General features: G+C 28.2%; 1 protein-coding gene across 2 annotated transcripts in view; it reads left to right on the forward strand.

The window, feature by feature from the left end:
* LOC127286257 (cAMP-dependent protein kinase type II regulatory subunit) overlaps positions 1–24,246 on the forward strand; it is a 251,632-nt gene that overhangs the window by 196,206 nt on the left and 31,180 nt on the right. For both annotated transcript variants that reach the window (XM_051312631.1, XM_051312632.1), the window contains exon 6: positions 15,695–15,853. In XM_051312631.1, coding sequence (XP_051168588.1) covers positions 15,695–15,853 — 159 coding nt within the window. The remainder of the gene's footprint in view (positions 1–15,694; positions 15,854–24,246) is intronic.

Here is a 24,246-nt window from a genome sequence, read left to right on the forward strand (position 1 = left end):
TACATAAAATTTGAATTTATTTTTTTTGTGAATTGTTTAACGTTAGGCAGTTACTGTGGTATAAATATACTCCACACGTATTTCAATTTAATACAGAGCTTTTCTTGTAGTAGAAATTTCGCGTGCACTACTGCAGATCAATTGTCAGACGTACAGATTGAATTATCGTTATGGTTTATAAATCTTCTATAATATCCGGCTAAGCCTAAAAATTGTTTAATATTCTTTTCATTCTTTGGTGTTGGAATTTTTTGTACTGCTTCAATTTTTTTTGGATCTGGCCTTACTCCTTCTTTATCAATTATATGCTCTAAATATGCAACTTCTGTTTTAAGAAATTCGCATTTGTCTGGTTGTAGGTGTAGGTTTGCGTATCTAAGTCGGTCAATTAATTTATTGAATTTTATTTCGTGTTCTTCTAGAGTTTCTGCATATAATACTATAACGTCTAGATACACAATGAGGTCATTTTCGATTAATGGACCTAAGGTAATGTTCATTAATCTTTGAAAAGTACTGGGGCCATTTTTTAAACCAAATGGCATTCTGTCAAATTCATAGTGTCTATGTGGGGTTGAAAAGGCCGTTTTATGACAATCTTTTTTGTCCATTGGAGTATGGTGAAAACCTGTTGCTAAATAAAATACTGAGAAATAACGGGCATTAGATATTTGGTCAAGAATTTCCAAAATATTCGGTAACGGAAAGTTGTCGGAAATTGTTTTTTCGTTTAATTTTCTGAAGTCTAATACCATTCTCCATTTTCTTTCGCCATGAGAATCGGGTTTTTGGGTACTAGAAAAATTGGGGTATTGTATGGTGACTGGAAAGGTTTAATAATTTTGTTTTTTAAAAGTTCGTTCACTTGTCTAGTTATTTCTTCTTTGTGGACTGTTGGATATCTGTATTATTTTGTTATGATTGGTCGATCGTCGATGGTTGGAATTGAATGCACTAAAAGAGGTGTGGCTTTTAATGGTTCGTCTGGTAGTTGAAATCTGTCGGAATTTGTTGCAATAAGTTTTTCTACATGTGATAATTCTTCTTTATTTAAATCGTCAAGTCTTAGTAGTTTTTTAATGTCTTCAATTCTTTTATTAGAAGAAATATTATTAATTTGGTTACTATTGTTATGTATTGTATTTATAGGTTCTTCTGGATTTTAAAAAAAATATTTTTTACCTTTAATTTCCAAACCTTTTAATGCGTAATTTATATTAACATTATTTTTTAAAAAAAATTCTGAACATAAAATTCCGTTTTCAGTAATTGGAACGTTATTTGGATTTAAGTGGAAAATTGTTGGAAAACCAAATATATTTAATTTAATATTTCCTAGTGTGTAGAATGGGTGATTATTTATTCCTGTTAATCTTAATATTTCATTTTGTTCAATTTCAATTCCATGGTCGATAGTATTTAATTTTAATAAACTACCTGCTCCTGTATCTATCATTATATTTGTTGGGCATTTTAAACCATTAACTGTTGTAGTTATTGAAGGAATGGGGTTGTCTGTACTAATATTTATTTTTATTTCTTTTAAATTTCTTTTCTGTGTAGTAGGTGCATTATTTTCTTCTAACGAGCCTCCCGTGCAGCACCTGTGTTGGGGAGGGGTCTGGAGTTTCCCTAATTTCGTGGTTGAAATCTTTGTTGTTGTGGTTGATACTGTTCTTGTTGCGGTCTGTATTCTTGATTTTGTGTTTGTTGGTTATTGTATATTTTTTACGACATTCGCTGATAAGATGACCAGGTTTTTTACTATGGGAACACTCTTTTTGAGCTTGATAAGTATTATATGGAGTATTCCTTTGATTAGGTGGATATTGAGAGGATCTGTAATTTGTTTGATCATATTGTCTATTGTTAGGTTTAGGTTTTCATTGTTCTTGATATTGTTGATGTGGGTTCGATTGATTTTGATAATATCGATTCTGATTTCGCGGATATTGAAAAGGGTTGTTGTATGTTTGATTCCAATTGTTTGTTCTGTTTACACTTTGGTAATTAAAATTTTGTTTTAATTGACGACAGACTACGGCTAAATGACCTATTTTGTGACATATTTGACAGATTAATTCTTCCCTCACGATGTGGATTTTATCTTTTTTTGTTTCTAATTTTTCCTCTCTGTTCCTATGGGAAGATCTTAAAGCTAAATTTGCTGCTAATTTTCTTTCAACTTCAATCATTATTTATGGCATCTTTAAATGAATTTACGTTTTTTAATCTGGTTTCAATGTCTGTTTTTAATCCTCTAATAAAACAATCTAAAATATCTTTTTTAAATCCAGTAACGAAATTTTGATCTTCTCTTCCTTGATTATTACGCCTATGTAAATCTAAAATTCTATTTCCTATTTCCCGTATTCTAGTTGCGTAATAAATAACTTTTTCGTTTTCCCATTGATAAATGCTTCCTAATTCACCCTGTAGTTGGTATATAGATTTATTTGGAGAATATACATTTTTAAGGGTATCTATTAATTCATTACTGTTATCACAAGAATCATTTAATAAAGATTGTCGTGCTTCGCCCCTAATTTTTGTTTTAATTAGTTTTGTTAAGTTTGCTTCTGCATTTTGGGGTAATAGGCTTTTGGTTTCTTTACATGATGAAATAAATTGTTCTAAAGGTATGTTATCGCCCGAAAAAATTGGTACTATTTCTAAGGTATCGCGAAGTGAGACGACTTGATTATTAAAAATCGTTTCTTGTGTTTCTGGCATTATTTTTCTTTTATAGTTATCAGTAATGTTTATAAATTTGTTTTGTTTGTCTTTAATTAATAGTTCTAAAATATCGTCTTTATCTGCAATTGATTTGTCTAAATTGTTATATGGGGTTTTTGTATTATTTTCTGGATGTTCTGATTCGGATTCAGATTCTGATTCAGTATTTATTTTTAAGTTATCTGCTTTTAAGGTTGTTTTGATTACGGTACAAGAAAAGTTAGTTAAATTTAGTAAATTTGTGTCAATAGATTCTTCAAAATTAGTTATTATTTCGTCGTTTGCTGTATTGCCACTAATTATAACACTATTATATTGTCTAGAATAAGGATGTGGAGAGTCAGTTTTTCTATTATAAGTTTTAAATGCAGTTTGATTATTAGTTAGTATTTCATTTGCTAATAAAGGATTGTTTTGAGCCTGACTACGAGTAGTTCTGTTTTCTTCAGACATTGGTAAACATTTTTGAAAAAAGTAAACAAAATTTGTAAGTGTAATGTAATGTAGAATAAAAATTGTCAGTTTTATGATTCTAATTTTTGTATGTATGGACAAACATGTGTGTAGACAAATATATGAGTATACAAATATATATAATATGATGTATAAATACGTTTATATAATAAGTAAAGGATTTTTTGATTGTTTTTGTTCAGAAATTATTTAATTAAAAACAACATTTCTCAAAAATTTGCAAATTTTATTTAGAGTTAATTATTTATCAATATTGTTGAAGAAATTTAAACAACAATTTTTTTGTTTAACAATTTTGAAAATTTATTTATTTATAACTTGTTAACAATATTTTGATTAAAAAAAATTTATAGCAAAAATGTTTTTAAATTTTATTTTATTTAAGAGAATAATTTTTTTAAATATTTATTTATTGTTTATTTAAAATTTATTAATTAATTATTGATTTTATATTTATTTATTTATTTAAAAATTTGTTTATTAATTGTTAGTTATTAATTATTTATTTAGTTATTAATTTATTTATTTTATTATTTAGTTTATTTTTATTAACTGTTTATTTGTTAATTGTTCATTGAATGATTTATTTGATTATTTATATTTTTAATTAATATTGCAAAAATCTTTGAAAAATGATCATTCATTTAATATTTTAACCCAGGCCGATGCACCAGAAATTATAAGTTCTGTTATGTCATATTTGTTAAAAATTTAACTAATTTTTAATTTTACCTAAGCTGAACTTATAATTGTTCCCTATTCTGATTCCTCAATTTAACTTAGCTAAATTACCTAAGTTGAGAGGAGGTTAATTAAATGAATGATTTAAAAAAATACAATATACAAATTATTTATTTAAAAATGCTGAATGTTCTCAATTATTATCATTACAAGACAATCAAACAATTATGAAATCTATTTCAGAAGATTTGGTAAGGTTACCTTATTTTATGTTGTGGTGGAGTTTCCAAATTTTCTTCGTGAGTTTTGATGATTCGGTATTCTATTGAGTTTTTTTTACGACCGCTCGTAAAAGTTCTTTATTGATGGGTGTCACTGTTGAAACTTAGCGTTCCGTATATATTAGAACTGTATTTTAACACATGAACTCCGTGCGTATAATTTTTGGGACTGCCTTCGTAGTAAAAGATCTCCCTTTATATATTTTCCAATGTATTTCTCGCGGCAGTACCAGCTCGCCTCTTTGGGTTAGATTCAAATCGGTACCTCACAGACACGAAAAGTGTTTACTGCTTTTTTCTATGTGTTGGTGACTCTGTATGTTGATTTCCTTGTTTGTCGATCGTCTTTCATAATTCCAAATATCAAGAACATTACAACTTTAAGAAATATTACAATTTTACATATTGATTATTTTTAAATATTAATTACATAATTATTTATTTATATTTTCAATATTTGTAACAATTGTTTTTCAAGTATAAATTATTATTTATTTATAAATACATTTGTTTATTTATAAATAATTATCTATTTATAAATATTTTTGTTTATTTATAAACAATTGTTTATTCACAAATATTTGTTTACAAAAAATTTAAAAACAATTATTTATTTATAAATATATTTATTTATTTAAAAAATTAATTTTACATAAATATTTATTTATTTAATTTATTTATTGACATTAATTACTAATAATAATTATTATTATTATTTTATAACTAAAATGTTTCGATGACGTGACAGCAGTTTTGATTTTTTTTAAATTAAAAATTTTTATTTTTAATTGTTTAAACAATTTAGTTAAACAAATTCTTTTACTAAAAGAAAAAATAGGTGTATCTTTTTTTCGGTTATGCTATGAATACAATTGTTACTGGAGCAACGCTCAAAATTGGGATGGCCCCCATGAGGGCCACCGTAGGGGCCACGCATGAATCGCCCACATGATCGATTAGTAAAATTTTGTAAGTCCAAAAGTCAAATATTTTTTTAATACCAAAAAATTAATGTTTACAATTATTCAGAACAACGAAATACGTATTTTTAATGAAAACCTATTTTTCCTTTTTTTGAAAATTCACCTGGGATGATTCATGATAATAATCATAAAGCATAAAATTAATTATATTTTATAAATTGCATTTAATTGGATAATATAATTTAATATCTTAACTTTAAATAAATGATGTTAAGCACTTTTCTGAGTTAGGTATTTTGCAAGTTTAAATGGCATCAAGAAGTTAACATTTGTTGTCACGTAGCGTAGTTGGTAAAGCATTAGGTTCATAGTCCGTAGTTCGTAGGTTTGATTCCCCCAAGCATTAAATTTATTTATTTCTCATGTTTGCGTTTAATCAGTAATTCTATGTGGGAATTACTTGAAAAATAAAAATATCCGATCATAGTATGCATGAATTACATATTTTTTAATTTTTTAATTATTCTTTTTATTGTATGTATATTGCTTTTAATCTATATCCGCCAGTTAATTAATTAGAACGTTAATTAATAAATTCAATTAGAGTAAGAATTTAATTTAGAAATGGAAGAATTAGTAAATAAATATGTTATTTATTCATAATTTAAGCTTATTTATCATTAATTAAACCAGAATAATTTTTATTATTTTCAAAAATTAATATTAAATTTAATTAAAATAAATATTAAAATTATATATAGTATGAACATATCGATCACTCCGAGGCAGGTAATAAAAGAAAACACAATTTTTAACGTTTTCAACGGCTCAGCTGTCCTCTTCAGAAAACTAAAAATCTTTTATTACAAAAAAAAATTAAAAATAAATATTTTTTCACAATTATTGTAGAAGATTATTAAGAACAATAAAAAATTATAAAAAAACCTTTACCATTGAAAATTAAATAAATAAAATTAACATAATTATAAGGAAACTTTTAAAATTGTTAAACTTTAAAATTCCTGTAGGCACGACGTATAATTTGACACTGATCGAACATTCAATAAATACAATCAATAACATGTAATTCTTAGGTCGTTAACCTCAAATCAATTAATATAAATAGAGAAAGACTAAGTAACAGTATAGTCAAACAAGGATGAGTATTGTGAATATTTTCTATCGTTAAGGAAATGAGTGTAACAATTACTAAGATTCTGAGTGTCATCTTTTTTATTGATTGCACTTTTTTGTAGATTAATGTGAATCATTTCTGAAATAAGACGTTTATTTTCATTTGATTCATTGTCAAGAATATTAAAATTGTCCCAGTGAATGTCATGTTTTAGTAAGTTTCTATGTGTTGCGGTAACACCCACTTTTGATTTTTTATGTTCATTAATCCTTACTCCCACCATTCTCTTTGTTTCACCAACATAAGAAGCAGGACAATTCATACAGTTAATTCTATAAACTACATTGGTATTTTCAGATTTTTTATTTTTATCTTTACCTTTCTTGATCAAATTATGGTTCAAAACTCTATTATTTACTGGAACAGTTAATATATTATATTTTCTAAGCATAGAAGAACTTCTCTCATATAAATTTTGTATGTATGGTAAAAAAACTTTTGGTGATTTTTTATATAGAAATGAGTGCGTGATTGTATTATTAAACGTTATTCTGACATGTCAAAAAACTTAAATATTCCACTTGATGATATACTTGACGCTTGTTCTTTTCTTTTTGACAATATTTTTTTTAAGTTTAATGGAAAATTTTATAAACAGATTTATGGGACCCCCATGGGTTCACCAGTTTCAGGACTTTTTTGCAGATATGGTCATGGATGACCTTGAGACTTTATGTAGAAATAAACTTTCTTTTGTACCATTGTTTTATTATAGATACGTAGATGATATAATCACGTGCATACCACATAACAAAATTAATGAGATATTGGATATTTTTTAACAGTTATGACGAAAGACTACAATTCACTCATGAAATCGAAACTAATCGTACAATTAATTTCTTAGATGTTCTTATAATCAGAAAAAACTATAATATTCTTACAGATTGGTATAGAAAATCTACTTTTTCAGAACGAACGATCAATTATGATTCACAACACCCGATTTCTCAAAAAATTGCTATTATTTATAACTTAATTGACAGAGCCATAAAACTTTCACAAGAGACTTTTCATTCAAAAAATATAGATTATGTTAAAAAAGTTTTACTTCGTAATAATTATCCAATTTTTTTATAGATAAATACATTAAGAAACGCATTTTCTCAATTAAATCAAATATTCAGAAAAATAACAATCACGCACTCATTTCTATATAAAAAATCACCAAAAGTTTTTTTACCATACATACAAAATTTATATGAGAGAAGTTCTTCTATGCTTAGAAAATATAATATATTAACTGTTCCAGTAAATAATAGAGTTTTGAACCATAATTTGATCAAGAAAGGTAAAGATAAAAATAAAAAATCTGAAAATACCAATGTAGTTTATAGAATTAACTGTATGAATTGTCCTGCTTCTTATGTTGGTGAAACAAAGAGAATGGTGGGAGTAAGGATTAATGAACATAAAAAATCAAAAGTGGGTGTTACCGCAACACATAGAAACTTACTAAAACATGACATTCACTGGGACAATTTTAATATTCTTGACAATGAATCAAATGAAAATAAACGTCTTATTTCAGAAATGATTCACATTAATCTACAAAAAAGTGCAATCAATAAAAAAGATGACACTCAGAATCTTAGTAATTGTTACACTCATTTCCTTAACGATAGAAAATATTCACAATACTCATCCTTGTTTGACTATACTGTTACTTAGTCTTTCTCTATTTATATTAATTGATTTGAGGTTAACGACCTAAGAATTACATGTTATTGATTGTATTTATTGAATGTTCGATCAGTGTCAAATTATACGTCGTGCCTACAGGAATTTTAAAGTTTAACAATTTTAAAAGTTTCCTTATAATTATGTTAATTTTATTTATTTAATTTTCAATGGTAAAGGTTTTTTTATAATTTTTTATTGTTCTTAATAATCTTCTACAATAATTGTGAAAAAATATTTATTTTTAATTTTTTTTTGTAATAAAAGATTTTTAGTTTTCTGAAGAGGACAGCTGAGCCGTTGAAAACGTTAAAAATTGTGTTTTCTTTTATTACCTGACTCGGAGTGATCGATATCTTCATACTATATAAAATACCACCGAGTGATAAAATTCATACTATTATTAAATATTAAAATTATTAAAAAAACTTTTTAACAATTATTTTTTTTTTGGTTAAAAATTAGTTTACTATATGTAGAATATTATCCTACATTACTAATCTATAATTAGATGTATGAATGTCTATAGTAAACATAAGTTAAGCACTTCAGATGCTACCAAATTCAGTTAACGATGAGCACGAGATCTCTCTATTCTTTCAGTTTCTTAACAATATAATTTTATTAATTGTCATTAGCAAGCACTATGAGCAAGTGATAGTAAATCTTGGTTTTTGTGCAATAGTTATTTTTGAATACATAACGTCTTTAAGGCAATAGTTAAAACACTACTTTTATGTTTCAAAAACTTTAAACGCGTTTCTCGAAACGTGTTTTTTCGCGCGCCACGCAATGTAGCTCCGCCAATTTTTAACCAATTTTAATCAAACTTACCAAAAATCTTCTTTATCTTACTGGCTATTGCATAGCGAACTCCGTTTTTTTAAAAAAAGTTTTAAGAATTGTTTTTGAAGATTCTTTATAAAAAAAGTGAATTAACTTTCAAAATTGTCGCAAATTTTCAAAAAAAAAAATTTTTTTAGTTTTCTCTTCGTCATGTAAAGCGTATTTGCGTATTTTAACGGTAAAAATTTTTATTTTTGATTTTGGTTGAGTTTTGTGACCTGTAGGCTGCACGGCACAAAATCAAAGACACAACTTCAAACGCCTGTAACGCCGCAATTTTGTAATATTTTTTAATAAAAATTTTTTTTATAAAGCTTATATTGTGTACTTTAAGGCATGCTTTACTTTAATTCAATAAACTTTACCAGTTTTTTAAAAAAATTTCCTGAAAAAACGTGCATTTACACGAGTTTCCCCCCTTAAGTAAAAGTTAGGTGTTTACACTAGCTTTAAAATGGAATCTCAATAATCAAAATTGGATAATCCAATTAAAGTAATGGATAAAAAACTAAACCTGCTGTACAACCGGGAACACTCTCCTATCAGTTTGATACTTTTAAATTAGTGTGCATTTTAGGTCCCTCTCCTCTACATTATGACCTTATACACATAATGTGGTTAAGGGGGAAGACAGGGTTATTTTTTGCAATTTTTTTGAAACAAACCAAATTCTTTTCTTTCTAGCTCGTAGCCATCAAATCTAATCGGTCTCGCCATATTTTTCCTGTAATCTACACGTAAAAATACGTATCTGTACTAAATGGCAGTTCTTTATATACAAACTAGTGCCTCCGACGGCTTTTGGCCGTCTCTGTTGCTTCTATTCTTTGTCCATTCAATTTAATTTTCAATTTATGTTTCATAATTCATTACAATTATTTTATTAAATATTTAATAATATTGTTAACAAAATGCAAAAAGGCATGTAATTATAGAGAAAATTTTTAAGAGAAAAATAATAATGTATTATATTTGTAAAATTTGTCTAAAAATAATAATAATTGTTGAATAGTTTTTTTTGTTAAAACTAAAAACACTTTTTTATTCAAGATAATATTATTCTCATAATAATTTAATTTATTACAATTATTTTATTATAATTTAATAAATTTCATTATTTGAAAAAAGCGCACGCTATTTTGTCTTCGGACAATAAAGTGATTTGAACTAAATGTAGGTTATGTTCGTGTCTGATTCATGACAGCTGCAAATATTTACAACAAATAAATACTTTGCAAGTGTTTATATGTTGCAATTAAGTAAGTTATGCAAAATATATATGTGGAACAATAACACAGCACCACAAAAAAAAAAGTATCGTGCGCGGCAGACCAGACTAGTCATTTCCTATGTATTTTGACGCGCTGAACACGAATCCGAAGTCCGTTTTGCTCCATCACGTCAGGATTTTTTTCTAACCTCCAAAAACCTGTCGGATTTTGAGAGGTAGGATATTTTTTTTAAAATTGATGGATTTACTTCAAACTTGGTATATAGGGGTTTTTTGTGTCGCTGATGACGAATTTGAAGTTAGATTTTCAAAATTCAAAATGGCGGCTCCAATATGGCGGACGAATTTTGTAAAAATTGATGGATTTATTTCAAACTTGGTATCTAGGGGTTTTTTGGGTCGCTGATTACGAATCTGAAGTTAGATTTTCAAAACTAGAAATGAAAATTCTTATATACATAAGTAAGGTATTCACGTCTTTTTATGGTAGCGCACTCTTTTGTCCTCAAAGGATCTGTGTAATGGTTTTCTTTTCAAATTGGTGCCTCCAGGTACAATATCCCTTTTCAACATCCAACAGTAGTCGGCCATCATATTTACATCCCATCTTCCTTGATAACGACGCTCAAATTCTTTAAGATCTTGATGGAATCGTTCTCCTTGTTCTTCACTGTAATCTCCCAAATTTTCAGGGAATTGATCCCGATGCGAGTCTAAGTAATGCAACTTTATGCTCATTAAGAATCCTAACTTACCAAAGTTTTTAATCATATCACTAACTATTTGCTCCCAATTTTCACTCTTGTGATTACCCAGAAAATTTCCGACAACTGCTTTAAAAGTAAGCCATGCGGCTTTCTCCTTTTTATTCATCTTGGTGATAAATTGCTCATCTTTTAACAATTTGCGAATGCGTGGTCCGTCGAAAACCCGTTCTTTTAGTTTCGCATCAGAGATTTCTGGAAACTTTTGTTCCAGGTATTTGAAACAGTTTCCTTTTTTATCTAAGGCTTTGACAAACTGTTTAATTGCTCCTAGTTTCGTGTGTAAGGGCGGAATTATCACCTTTGAAGGGTCGATTAGGGGATTTTCTATTATATTTTTTGAACCTGGTTCGAAAGAATTCCTTTTTCGCCATTGTTTTTTAATGTAGTGATTTGCTCGATCTCTACTGTCCCACAAACACAGGAAACATGGTGTTTTTTTAAAACCTGATTGTTGTCCAAGTAGTATGCTTAAAATCTTGAAATCTCCACAAATTTGCCAGTTGTGTTCTCGGTATCTAATTTTATCCAAAACTAGTTTCATATATTCATAGTTTTCTTTCATTTCTGTTGAATGCGCTATTGGAATTGGGGCCATATTGGAGCCGCCATTTTGAATTTTGTCAATCTAACTTCAAATTCGTCATCAGCGACCCAAAAAACCCCTAGATACCAAGATTGAAGTAAATCCATCAATTTTTAAAAAATAGCCTACCTCTCAAAATCCGTCAGGTTTTTGGAGGTTAGAAAAAAATCCTGACGTGATGGAGCAAAACGGACTTCGGATTCGTGTTCAGCGCGTCAAAATACATAGGAAATGACTAGTCTAGCCTGCCGCGCACGACACTGTTTTTTTGTGGGGCTGTGTAATTTAACGTGATTATTATAAAATGAATATTGATTTAGATGCTCTGGAAAGCAAAGTTCATTTTTTCTTACATTAGATTTTTTCGACCATCAAGATATTTCGATACATTTTCATGTGCTTTGCATGCACTATCTTTTTTAAGAAAGGAAATGTAGTAGTTAAGGAGGGGGGGACAAGGACATTTTTTGCAATTTTTCGAAAAAACCGATTTCTTTCCTTTCTAGCTCGCAGCCATCAAATCCAATCTGTCTTGATATATTTGTTCTATAACACTGTGCGTTAAAACCTCGACTTTTAAGCGGACATGTGCGTAAAAAGAGGAGAAATATACTTTTAAGGGACATCTTCCCCCACCCGCAGTACTCATGAACAGCGGTACCAACCTTCGAAAGCAAATAATTCCTAAGGCCGCTTCCGAAATCGACGCGTGCGTGAAACACATTCTGAAAGGGGCCTAAAGTTTTAGAGAAAATGGCGTAGCACATGTGTTTACTTGTTCGCGTTAATTAATATTAGTTGAAAATCATTACGTTGCTGTATTGTGTTCCAAATTATGTCTGAAAAAGAAAATTCTGAAAAAATACGCCAATTAGCCGAAAGTGCTAAGGAAAAATTAATTCCACAAAAAACTAAATCGGTGTACATAACCTCATATAATAATTTTTCTACCTGGCGAAAAAATAATAATTGTGCATCATTGTCAGAAGAAACACTAATGGTATACTTTAAAGAATTGTCAAAAACCAAAGCTCCCTCGACCTTATGGGCTACCTACTCCATGTTAAAAAAAATTATTCTACAAAATGATCAACTTAACATCAATCAATATATCAATTTAATAAATTTTTTAAAAATAACAGCCAAAAATTTTCATAGTAAAAAAGCCAAGGTCTTAACTGCGGAAGAAATTAATAAATTCTTAAACGAAGCCCCAGATATGCAACACTTAGCAACAAAGGTAGGTTGTAAATTAATAATTATGTTTAATCAATAATTTTAAATATTAAATTTTAATTTATTGATTTTAATTGATTTTCAATTTAATTGTTAATTAATAATTGTAACATGTATTTGATTATAATATTAACATATTTATTTAATTTAATTATTTATTATTTAAATTACAAGTTATGGATTTTGATAAGTTATTTTCAATTATATTTACAAATTCTAAATTCTTTTGAATTATTTACAAATTATGATTTTTATCAAGTTACGTACAATAAAATTTACAAATTGTTAATATTTTTAAATTATTAACATTTGTATTTACAAATTATAGAATTGAATAAATTATTTGCAAATTAAAGATTTAAATAAATTAATTACAATTATATTTACAAAATATATACAAAAAGTAATAACTATTAATAACTTGTACCAAAATATTTACATTTAGAATTATTTTTACAATTTTATTTTTAGGTAGCATTAATATTTGGGGTAGAAGGAGCATGCAGACGGGACGAGCTGTGTAATATCATGATAGAAGATATTAGTGACAATGGATCTCTGTATCAAATCAAACTTCCGAAAACTAAAACGAATATCATTCGGAGTTTCGTTATCGAAGGGGAATTCTATAATATTGTTAATAGAAATGTGCCAACTTCCTTGTTTTTTTTAAATTGGCAAAATGGGAAGTGTACAAAACAAGTCATTGGTCTCAATAAGTTTGGTAGCATGCCAAAAATAATCACCCAATACTTGAATCTCCCAGACTCTCATCTTTACACTGGTCACTGCTTCCGCAGAACATCTACCACACTTCTTGCCGACGCTGGAGCCTCCATGACCACCCTTAAACGACAGGGTGGTTGGAAAACCAACCAAGTAGTTGAAGGCTACCTTGAAGATTCGTTACCAAATAAAAGAAAGATCAGTTATTTAATTTCTAATTCCATTCTAACTTCTTCGGACACTGAAATCTTAGACGGAGCAAGTTCATCAAGTTCACATACTTTAGAAAAGAAAGATCTTTCCAAGATTCTTCATATCACAAACTGTCAAAATATCACAATAAATTTTGTCAGTGAAACTAAAAAATAAGGCTTAAATGAGAATCAATCTCATTATTGTTTTTTATATTTTTAATAAAATTTAATATTACCTGTTTGTTTATACTTCGCTAAAAACGAGTTGTGTTAGTATATGTGCCAAAGTTTAAAAACTAAAACTGCAACATGTACCAAAGTTTAAAACTAAAATTACAAAATAAGTATTTAATTACAATGAATATTTCTTTATCTTAAATAAGATTGGTATTTTATGTTATTTATTGAGATATCGACGAAAAGTTACAAAATTAAATTATTTTGTGTACCAAAGATTAAAATATGCAATTGCAAAAATAATATTAAACAATAATTTTAAGTTACTTGTCAAGATTTCGAAAAAGTTAGATACTTTAATAATTACTTTATTAGTCATAATTACTTCCAAAATTTAAAAAATAAATTACCGTACATATGATTTATGCGTATATTTATTTCATTCATTTTCTTGCTTACGTGCTTATTTAGAATAAATAATTATATAAAAAAATTAAAATCAAATTCTTATGCAGACTTTATAGTGGCTGTGGAAAATCTAGGTGTCTCGTTTTTAACGACAGTATTATAGAAAATAGGATGTGTGGCGTGGGCGCTATAGGGGAATCTCGACTCGTGTGAATGCCGCACTCGCTTCGCTCGTGCGGCAAACCTCACACAAGTCTCGCTTTCCCTATTTTAGCGCCCTTGCCACACAAATAACTATTCTTTAATTTACACGTAAAAATACGTATGTGTACTAAATGGCAGTTCTGCATATACCAAAATGTAGAAGTTAAGGGGGGGACAGGGTCATTTTTTGCACTTTTTTTGAAAAAACCCGATTTCTTTCCTTGCTAGCTCGCAGCCATCAAATCCAATCTGTCTCGCTATATTTTTTCTGTAATCTACACGTAAAAATACGTAAAAATCCTAAATGGCAGTTCTTTATATTTTAAAATGTAGATGTTAAGAGGGGGGACACAAAGCTGGGACGAACGCAAAAGTCTTTTCATAAGTGTTTCGTCAGTACACCAATGGTGTACGGAACCCTTATAATTAAAATAATAGTGACGTCAACGAGTATTAGAAAACGTCAACGCGAATAATTAGCTGCCTTTCTCTCTAAATCTGAATTAGCGACTATTCGCTTTAAATTAGTGACTATTAGCTTATTCTTAGCGCAGAGTATGCAGCTGGGAATAAATGAATAATCACTCATTGAAAATTCGCTGATTACTAGCGAATAGTCGCTGATTGCTGGCGAATAGTCGCTATTTTAATCAGCCCAGAGTATGCAGCTACGAATAAGCGAATAGTCGAAAATTCAAATTTAGAGAGTTGGACTTATGTTACTTACGATATTTTTATTTCAAAAAGGCATAAACGTGTTGCTTTTAGGTTACCTGACGTCCGGGTGAAAAAAACACCATGTTTGTACGTGAGGGATAAAAAAATTTTACTTTTTGGGGGTTTAAATTATTTTTGCAACGTTACATTTACAGGGGCAGTTGTCATCTGCAACCAAATGCAACAAAGGAAGGTTATCAAAAAGCTCGAAATTGGTGCAATGTTATATATGGATGATCCCGTCATCAATCATAATTTTTTTATCCTCTAAATGTACACGGAGAGTAGTAGTAGTATAGTTTGAGTATATGTGAAATAGAAACTTTTTTTTACTAAAATTAAAATGATTGACTGAGCTATTATATAGGAAAGTCAATTTGAATATTTGTACTCTCGAAAAGTTTATTTATCAAATTACGTTAACTAATAATACTAAGAATAATAGGAATACGATATAATTTTAAAAAACAAAGGAATTTTTAATAATTTTCTCTATGTCAAATTATTTACGACAAGACAAACTAATGATAGTCTTATGTGTTATATAATTGTGATAAAAGTATATATGACGCTACCAACAAATTAAATAAGATTGGAGTGATAAAATATACAATTTAAATTTAAAAATGTTTCAGCCTTTCGAACGAATGAGCCTGGCTGATGCACTGCTTCCAAAACAATATGACGATGGAGTGCAAATCATTAAACAGGGAGATTCTGCTGATGGAATGTACTTTGTTGAAGATGGAGTTGTCAGAATTACAATCCAGGGAGACAATGGTCGTGAAGTTGAGGTATGTTTTACATTTAATTATTCATTTAGACAAACATACGGACAGAGTACATTTGTAGGTGTCAGTCCACGTTCGGGCTGCATATTCCATGGAAAGTCTTTTTAGGAAAGGTTTGCGAATTAACTAACCACGATAGTGAAAAACGGTTTTCTACACGAAGAGAAAAAACGAGCCTTTACAGCATGCTCTTTTCGTACGCGCCTCTATCGTCCATCTTCGGTACTACCTCTTGCTGTAGTAGATCGGCTCCTTACTATTTTGGTACGGGCACGTGAAAATATAGCATAAGGCCTTACCAAACATGGGCGGTACAGGCGCGTAAGAAGAGAGCATACATAGGTCCATGCTGTAAAGACTCGTTTTTTTTCTCCATTCACCTTTTATTCTAGCACTCTTAAAGGGGTTTTTAAAATTTTTTAAAAAATCGATTTCGGGCTCTCATCATTTTCTGAAAGTAGACCATTTCGAAAGTATTTTCTGAAAATTTTAGACTGATTCGAACAATTTTGACAGAGCAATGTAGAGTCGAGTCCTTTATAGTAGTTTCGCTGTACCGAGTCATTCAGTCTAGTTTTCAAAATAATACTAGAGAAGGCAGAATGCGTGAAACTGAAGCTACAGGAGCATATTCATATTTCTCTTGATCTTCTAGGAAAATCATTTTATATTTAATAAAATTTTTTGGTTTGAAAATAATTATCGGTAGTTAATTAGTGAGATTTTTTTTTGTCACCATCCATAGATAATGCATTATCTGAAAATTATAAAACAGGAGGGGATTGAAGTTTTGAGTTTTTAGGTAACACTGTTATTTTAAAATCTGTATAACTTCTACAAAACTTTATAGATTTTAATTAGTCAATAGGGTTTTTTCTAGATTTTTATGTACTTCTCAATTCCAAAAATAAATGTTTAAGAGGTTAGACCACTGTGAAGACCGAAAATCAGACCCATTTCTAAGATTTTTTTTCAAGAACAGAAAAATATGAATTAAAAAATCCATTATATATTATTGTTAAATACATATTAAACTATTAAAAAATTAAAATTCTTTATGTCCTAATTATTTATAAATAATCAATTTCGGTTTAATGGCATTTTATGGCACAGTTACACCCATGACTCAGCCTCCCAGAAGATTCTACTTTTGTCAAAGATACAGACATACTGCCGATCAATATCGATCTGCACATCCTGTCTGCAAATTCTGTGCTAACCACCATCTCACAAAACAATGCAATAAACGTATTTCACAACCCAAATGTAACAACTGCGGATTTTCACATTTAGCCTATTCAATTGATTGCCCACGTTACAAATATGAATTTGAATTGTCAAAAACTTGTTACATCCAAAATCTTAGCTTTCAAGAAGCAATAAATTTTTTAAACTCAAAAGGAACTTTTCCACCAAATTCTCCTCGTATCTCCCCAAGAACAAAAAGAATAATCACACGACATCCTTATGCAATAAGAGTTAAGCAAAAAAAATTATGTGCAAAATAACCATTTTAATAACAATTTAAAAAAAATAATAAAAAATCTCTTTTTTTCTCTTTTTACCTTTTAATATATTAAAAGTAAATAATTAACGAACATAATTATTAGAAAATTTAATTGCATCATTTTAAATAAAAATATTAGAGATAGGCTTTCAATACAATAAGTGAGTGGTGTGTCCATGGTGTTAGCAGAATCATTTCTATTCGGTATTATCTCTCATTCATAGTGAAAAATGTCTGAATGAATATTGTGCCATTTAGTCGACTTAGGGACGTGCCCTCATAGAGCGAGATACAAATTGCAACAAAATAAAAAATTTAAATAGATAAATAGAAACAAATTAAAATAAATTCATATAATGTGAAGACGCGGAAGATGCAGTCATGCACTTTTCTATAAGCTTTCCGGAGTATCCAAGGAGTATTATTAATAAGCATATAGAACTAGAAACTCTTATTATAAACCGATATTATATGCCTTTCTGAGACATGGCTTTCCCCAGAAATAACAAAATGGGCAGTAAAAGAATATATAACATTACGGTTTGATAGATTACAAGGAAGGGGTGGGGATCTATTATTCTGGCGAAAAAAGAACTAATCACCTTTAAAGTAAATTCGAATAATTGCTGAGCAGAGATTTTTGAATTAACATCGATGGGTATAGAAACATCAATCGGTAAAATAATAATAGTTTCCATATGGGAAAATCCACGAAACTTTTAACTTTTGTGATTTTCGAATCGAACACTTAAAAATCTGAATTATTTTTAATTAAAACTTTGGGTATCATTTTTTTTTGCTAAATTATATACAAAGGTACATTTATGTACAATATTAAAATAAAATATTTATTTGACAATTAGCTTTATAAGTTAAAAAGTGAAAAAATGCTTAAATTTCATTTGAATTTCTTGAAAAAGTTTATATTCTTAACGTTTTTATTTTTGCGGCGTGTAAAATATCACTTTAGCTACTATGGAAATATCTAACAGACATATTTTGTCAAAAAATTTTCACTATCCCATTAGTGTGCCACCACTAAAACTAAAAATACGAAGGTTTGATTGAGTGATAGCACTTTTTAAAAAAATTCAATTGAACATCTTCTTATGAAAATATCTATTACGACGTTGGATAAAAATAAAAGTTAAATGCATTTCTTAAAAGGTGATGAAAAAACAAAATTTTCAAGATCTTTTTCAATGATGTGCCTCTAATTGTATTCCTGTGGCAACAATTTAAAAATGATAATAAAAATTGTGATTTCATTTAAATTTATACATTTTTGAAAGGCACAACTGCATTTTTGCTTTAAGGGGTAACACCACTCTAGCGGTAAGAAAAATAGCCTAACTTTGACGATTTATATTTGCAGTAGGATAAAAGGAATAGGATTTTTCTTCAGATAGGTTTATTTAACACATATTCAAGTATAAAAAATAAATTTAATATTATTATTTTAATATAAAATGGCGGCGATAGAGTCCGGCTTAATAATCTTGAATTTTGAAAACACCTACACGGGAGGACGATTTTCTAGGAAGGTGTAAGACCTAGAACAAAAATCCAAGAATTTTCTGAATCTCTACCCTATTGACTATTGAACTACGTAGGGGGTTTTTTTTTAATCAAAATTTGTACAAATGGTAGCACTTTGAAAAAAAAACGATTTTTTGCCAAAAAACAAGCAGTAAATTGTTTATAAAAAAAAACTTTACATTAAATCAAAAAACGGCTAAGTAGTTCCATAAAGAAGGTTATTGTGTAGTTACTGTTAAAATTTCAGATCAATCCATGCAACGGTGTTCGAGTAATCCGTCCTCCCAGTTTGAAAAAAGTGGTTTCGAGAAAAACGCGTTTAAAGTAGAACGAACACACAATGGGCCAGCAGACCTTTACAATGTTCTAAAATTCATAATTTCTGGAGTACAACAAATTTAAAGCTTTGCATGACGAATTCTATAGTTTTTGGGGTCACTGATTACAAATCTGCAGTCAGATTTTGAAAATTCAAAATGTCGGATCCAACATGGCGTTGTTCAGTGTTCGGTCATGACGCCTATATGATGCATTAGTGACACTCAAAGGGTTAAAAAAAATTTTTTTCGCCACAGGATCACCTGCCTATTGTTTCTACAATCCTAAAGTACATTTTAACAAAAAAAATCGTTTTTTTGAAAATTCTAGAGTGGTGTTATCCCTTAAACAGGTCAATCTATGGTGTGATCGAAACATTTTCATACATATATTTGAGGGTCCCGATCAAATAACTCGACCGACGCTCGGACGAACGCTCTAATGGTAGTCGGGTAGCAGTGAGCCGCCCATAGGCTGTCACTGCTACTTGACTGGTAGTAGAGCGTTCGTCCGAGCGTCGGTCGAGTTATTTGATCGGGACCCTCATTTGAACACAAAAACACTGCTTAAGGATTTTGTGTTAAATAAATTTTATTAAGTTAAAAATATGCTGAAAAAACTTTTTTGGAGTCTTTACCCCCTATTTTCTCAAAATTCTGACGTGCTAAGCAAATTTGAGTGCCAGAATCGTATTCAAAAGACAAAAAAATACTTTAGAAACCACTCCGATATCAAAAATTAAAAAAGTTGAATTTTTCAATTTTATATGTAATTTATTAACATTAAAGAGTTTAAAGAGTTAAACATTGACGGCGTAAGCTAAAAATAAATCACGCATATGAATTTGTAGTGCTAAAATGTACTTAAACGTGTATACAAAGTGACATCAATTTGCCTGCAAATTAAAAAAAGAAAATTTTTTTTCTTGAAAGTTAAAAGTTTCGTGGATTTGCCCATATATGCGGCAAAATTCCTGAAATGTCCGAACAAAAAATTAAAAGTTCTCGAATTTAATCCATACTTTTCTAAAATGTTGTTATTGTTGGTGAAAGTCTAAAAATCAATTATTATTGAATTTAATAAAATAGTTTTTGAATTACAACGTTTTTAATTTTTGACTTTTGAAAAAAAAAATTTTTCAATGTACAATATTTATAAGTAGAATGCATAAAAGTTAACATATATATAATGATTTTTAAAGCTTTTTTGCCGAGCTACACGCTGTTAATAAAATTTTTTTTTTTTAATTAACATTTGACCTTGAAATTCAAGGTCAAAATGTTAATTTACGTTTATCTCAAAATCGGATTTTTTAAAATTATTTTTAACTATCTCAATGAAAAGCTTGACTAATTTCCTACAAAACATGTAATTTTCAGAGTGGGATCTTTTAAAGTTTTTGAGATATTAATTAATTAATTAATTAATGTTTATAACAAATCAAATATTTTACAAACGAATAAAGTTACCGTAATTCTGAAGTTAGTAATTGAAAGTTAACGTAATTCCGCATCCAACGAGCACTATATGAAGTATTTTGGATAAGTAGATTGTTAATAAACAATTAGTTAACATTGCAATTGTTTATTAACAATCTACTTATCCAAAATACTTCATTAGTTAACATTGCAATTGTTTATTAACAATCTACTTATCCAAAATACTTCATATAGGGCTCGTTGGATGCGGAATTAGCTTAACTTTTAATTGGTTAGTTTATATTTACGATAACTTTATTTGTTTGTAAGATATTTCATTTTTTATTGTTATTTAACTAAAATTGAACAAAAATACCTCATATAGGGCTTTTGGATGCTTGTTGTTAGTAAAAAATAAAATATTTTACAAACAAATAAAGTTATCGTAAATCTCAACTAACCAATTGAAAGTTAAGCTAATTCCGCATCCAACGAGCCCTATATGAAGTATTTTGGATAAGTAGATTGTTAATAAACAATTGCAATGTTAACTAATTGTTTATTAACAATCTACTTATCCAAAATACTTCATATAGTGCTCGTTGGATGCGGAATTACGTTAACTTTCAATTACTAACTTCAGAATTACGGTAACTTTATTCGTTTGTAAAATATTTGATTTGTTATAAACATTAATTAATTAATTAATATCTCAAAAACTTTAAAAGATCCCACTCTGAAAATTACATGTTTTGTAGGAAATTAGTCAAGCTTTCCATTGAGATAGTTAAAAATAATTTTTAAAAATCCGATTTTGAGATAAACGTAAATTAACATTTTGACCTTGAATTTCAAGGTCAAATGTTATTTAAAAAAAAAGTTTTTATTAACAGCGTGTAGCTTGGCAAAAAAAGCTTTAAAAATCATTATATATATGTTAACTTTTATGCTTTCTACTTATAAATATTGTACATTGTAAAACATTTTTTTTTTCTAAAGTCAAAAATTAAAAACGTTGTAATTCAAAAACTATTTTATTAAATTCAATAATAATTGATTTTTAGACTTTCACCAACAATAACAACATTTTAGAAAAGTATAGATTAAATTCGAGAACTTTTAATTTTTTGTTCGGACATTTCAGGAATTTTGCCTCATATACATACATCCAGACAATTGATCAGGATCTCATATAACATGTTTCTATATAGAGAAAAATTTGTTTTCGCCATTTTGAAAATTTTTATAAACGAAAGGTCTACAAAGCATCCTCCACGAGGAAGCAAAAAAAAACTACATCATTTTGAAGATTTGAATATATAAGCAGAATGACACTTTTTTGCTCCATCCCATGGAAAAAATGCTTGTGATGGAATTCAAAGTACAGTTGAAAGGTACGTCAGAAGTGAAAATTTGCGAAGACCTGACACTGTACCAATTTCATCACCTGAAGCATTTTTTTAATTAATTAAAAACAAATTTGACACCATAACTTTTGACTTTTGTTCCAATCATGATCATAAAAAAGTTAAACAATCTAAACAGATTAAAGAACGTTTTAGAATATGTTAACCAATCAAAGGTACACGAAAATTTCATTCATATATTCTTGTTGCTATTAGTAAAATTCAATGCAAAATAGTTTTAAACTCCGATGACAGTTTTTCTTCAGAATTCATTATTTATATTAAGAGTGCTGAACAAAGAAACTGACAGAGGTTCTCAAACACTTTCCCCTCTTTTCTTAAAAATTTTAATTTTACCAATTTAAAAAAAAATTCAAACACTTTTACAAAAAAAGGGCTCTTTATCAAAAAACTATAGGGAATAAGGATTTTAGAAAATATTTGTTTGTCAGGATTCGATGTTTCCTCGAGCAAGAAAATTAATTCTAATATTAAAACTGACACTTTGCCACAGAAAATGGCCGTCACATATCTCATGAATATCTTAAGAGACGTATTGCCACGCGAGAATTTTAGTCGAGAATCTTGTTCTAAACGAGTTTTCTAAGGAAGAATGCAGATGGCAACAGAAGAGATGTTGAAACAAAATTTAGTATAAAATTAGTTATTTTCAATAAAAAGAAGTTTTCTAAACTTTAGTGGGAAAAATGCTTTTTATATAAAAAATAATAAATAAGAATTTAAGAAAAAAATTGTTTAGTTGTGTAAAATGTTTGTAGGTTCGTAAATATTATTTCCGCGATAAAAGTTGACAGCTTGTCGTAGAAAATGATTTTACCACGACAGGTTGCCTACTGAAAGGAATAATAGTTTATTGTGTATCGAAATCTTATAAGGTAAACAAACAAATTTTTGTAAACGAACATTTTTAAAAATATCAGTTTTTATACATTGATAAAAAAAATTGTTAATTTATATTAATAATAATTTTTTAATTTATACACTATTTTTAATTATTTAGAAAAATGGTTAATATGTTTTTAACACTTTATTGTGAAAAATATTAAAATTCAAAAAATTATTTGTAACAAAAATTTTTGGAAATTTTTAAAAATATTAATTAATAAATTAATAATAATAATAATAATTAATTAATATTTAATAATATAACGTTACGTCCAAATTCTAGGACAAGCTGTCAACTTTTATAGCGGAAATAACATTGACGCTTGTAAAAACACCGAATCTTAATAAACAATTTTTTTTCATAAATATTTATTTACTATAGATTTTTGGAAAAGAGTAATTTTTTTTGATAATGTGTCTGGATTTTGTAAACAAAAATTATTAAACACTTTCTCCTTTTTTTCTGAAAATTTTCATTTTGATCATTTAAAACAAAAAATTAGACACTTTATTGAAAGAAGGTCTCTGTATCAAAAAACTATAATCAATATGGAATTCAGTAAAAATTTGTTTGGTAGGATTTGATGTTTTTACTAACGTCAATATTATTTCCGTGATAAAAATTGACAGCTTGTCATAGAAAATAGACTTTACGCAACAGGTAGCCTATATAGAGGGATAATACTATATTAGTGTTAGAAATTATTTTAGCATCAAAAATAATTTAAGTTATATTTTTTTTGAAAAATTTGTAATACAAAAATATAAATAAAAGAATTTGTTTATGAAAATTATTAAAAACTAATAGAAATTACTATTTGAATTAAAAAATTATTTATTTGACACATTTTGGAAAATTTAGTTTTTTTACAAAACTAATTACATTTACTACTAAATTTCAAAAACTAATTGGGGTAAATGGGTACAAGAGGTTTTGGAGTTTAATTTAAAGTTTTAAAATTAAGTTGAACGTCAATATTTTAACCTTAGATCACCTGCAAGAGGTTTCGAGTATTGCCAAGCTTTTATCTTGACAACTGGCAGCAAGATAATTCAAGTTACCTATCGCTCAATGCATAAAAACTTGAAAATCAAAGTCAATCTGTTTCAGTATTTTGTCTTGCATTTGAAAAAAACAGACTTAAAAATCATACAAAATTTTTTTCTTATTCCTTATGACTTCCAAAACAGAAATTCACTTGAAATTTTGATTTTGTCAATTTGGTTAATAATGACGCAAATAAGAGTTTTGCTTTTTATAAAAACGATTCAGAAAAAATTTAAAGAAAGAAAAAAGATGAG

Source organism: Leptopilina boulardi, unplaced genomic scaffold (assembly GCF_019393585.1).
Source record: "Leptopilina boulardi isolate dan_hultmark-lab unplaced genomic scaffold, ZJU_Lbou_2.1 LbouV2_351, whole genome shotgun sequence".
Lineage (NCBI taxonomy): Eukaryota > Metazoa > Arthropoda > Insecta > Hymenoptera > Figitidae > Leptopilina > Leptopilina boulardi.